This window comes from Verticillium alfalfae, genomic scaffold (genome assembly GCF_000150825.1).
Source record: "Verticillium alfalfae VaMs.102 supercont1.14 genomic scaffold, whole genome shotgun sequence".
Lineage (NCBI taxonomy): Eukaryota > Fungi > Ascomycota > Sordariomycetes > Glomerellales > Plectosphaerellaceae > Verticillium > Verticillium alfalfae.
The window spans coordinates 969147-970626 of record NW_003315025.1 but is presented as its reverse complement, the minus strand read 5'-3'; the positions used below and the strand labels follow the sequence as shown (position 1 = coordinate 970626).

Here is a 1480-nt window from a genome sequence, read left to right as displayed (position 1 = left end):
CACAGGACTGGTGACGGCAAAAAAGGCGGTCAACGTGTTTATCTACTGATTACGATGCTATGAACATGACGACCCGGCCGCAAGGCTTCGTCCGGGCCTTCAGGTAGGGAGGAAAGGAGAAAGGTCCTCAGGGGCGAGACGACGACAACTCGAAGCTCAACAAAAGGCGGACAGCCGCCGAGTCAGTTCCTCGACCAATGGACAGGCGTACTGCGACCGTGGCAAGGGGGCCATATTTGGTGGGTACGGACGGATTCATTGCTCCAGTATCCGATTCCCTGGCCTATTGGCCTCACTAAGGTACCTACCCAACTACTACCTACCTGGTAGGGTAGGCCAGTACTGAACAAGAGGCTATTCCAAGCAGAAGCAGGGCAGGGTGGGCGACGATGATGGAAGCGGTGCATCATGATTGCCGCCTGCTGGGTCGACCCTTCGGTACCTGGCGGTGGGTGGTGATGGCGGTGGTCTGGTGTGCACAGTCAGCGAGCTGTCAGGGCAGGCGAGAGCTTCCAGGCACCTGCAGGCGCTGGAGAGTGATGACGATGGGATTTCGTAATTCTGATTGGGTGGACGCCCCCCTGTTGCTGGCAGCCCCTCCTCCGCTGCTTCCTGCTGATGACCTGACGAGGCGAGGGGCAGGAACAGGAAGGTTCCGGTCACAGGTGTCACAGGTTCGAGCCAGCCGACGCCGAGAAGATCAAGCTCGAGCTTGACATGCCGTGTCGGTGGAACACGGAAAATAAAACAAACTCTAGGCAGACCGACCGCCTGAACGTCCCAAGAATTACTGAAACCCCCGATTCGGCTCTGAATTTACCCCGCCGGGACAGAAGTGCGTCCACCTACAGTGGCCGATCACCGTCTCGTTATGAACAAGCGCAGCGCAACTGACAAACTCAGCCACAAGCCACCTTCCATAACCACTCCTTTCTTTCTCGAGATTCCGCTTATCGTAGGCCGCGCGTGTCACCCGACCCGAACACGACCGCCCGATCATGCTGCTTGCCAAGTTGCCCTTCCTCCTCCATATCCCCGTTGAAGCACTGGCTGCCCGGCAGTTCATCCTGCATCCTGACACTCAGATCGCATCCCCACCGGAGGCCGCTGTCTTGGTGTGCCAGTTGCTCGGCGGCCTGTTGTTGAGCACAACCTTGCTCTGTATAGGTGTGCTCGTGGGTCCTGGTGTCGAGGGGCTTGTGCGATGGGCTGCTGCTTCGTTGGCGTTTTGGCATCTGTGGCCATGCTGGAGGGCCTGGGTGAGGATGACGTCTGGTAATGGAGGGAGAGAAGCGCAGCAAAAGAAGACGCTTGGAGGGCCAGTGGTCCATCTAGGGGTGCATGGGGGGTTGTGCCTGCTGTTTGTCGGGTCTGCTCTTCTGTGATAGTGTCGGACTGTAATCTCGTGCTGGTGGCCGACGACAAGGACTGCAACACAGGAACGAAAGGTGTCAAAGCTGGATTTTGATCACACATAGAT

At 57.7% G+C, this 1480-nt stretch overlaps 1 protein-coding gene across 1 annotated transcript; it reads right to left on the bottom strand.

Annotated features, from left to right (window-relative positions):
* Nucleotides 1-877: 877 nt before the first annotated feature.
* VDBG_09269 (hypothetical protein) lies at nt 878-1444 on the bottom strand (the record flags this gene model as incomplete). Its single annotated transcript, XM_003000728.1, has 1 exon — nt 878-1444. The coding sequence occupies one exon, from the start codon at nt 1329-1331 to the stop codon at nt 951-953; it is 381 nt and encodes a 126-aa protein (XP_003000774.1).
* Between the last annotated feature and the right edge of the window lie 36 nt (nt 1445-1480).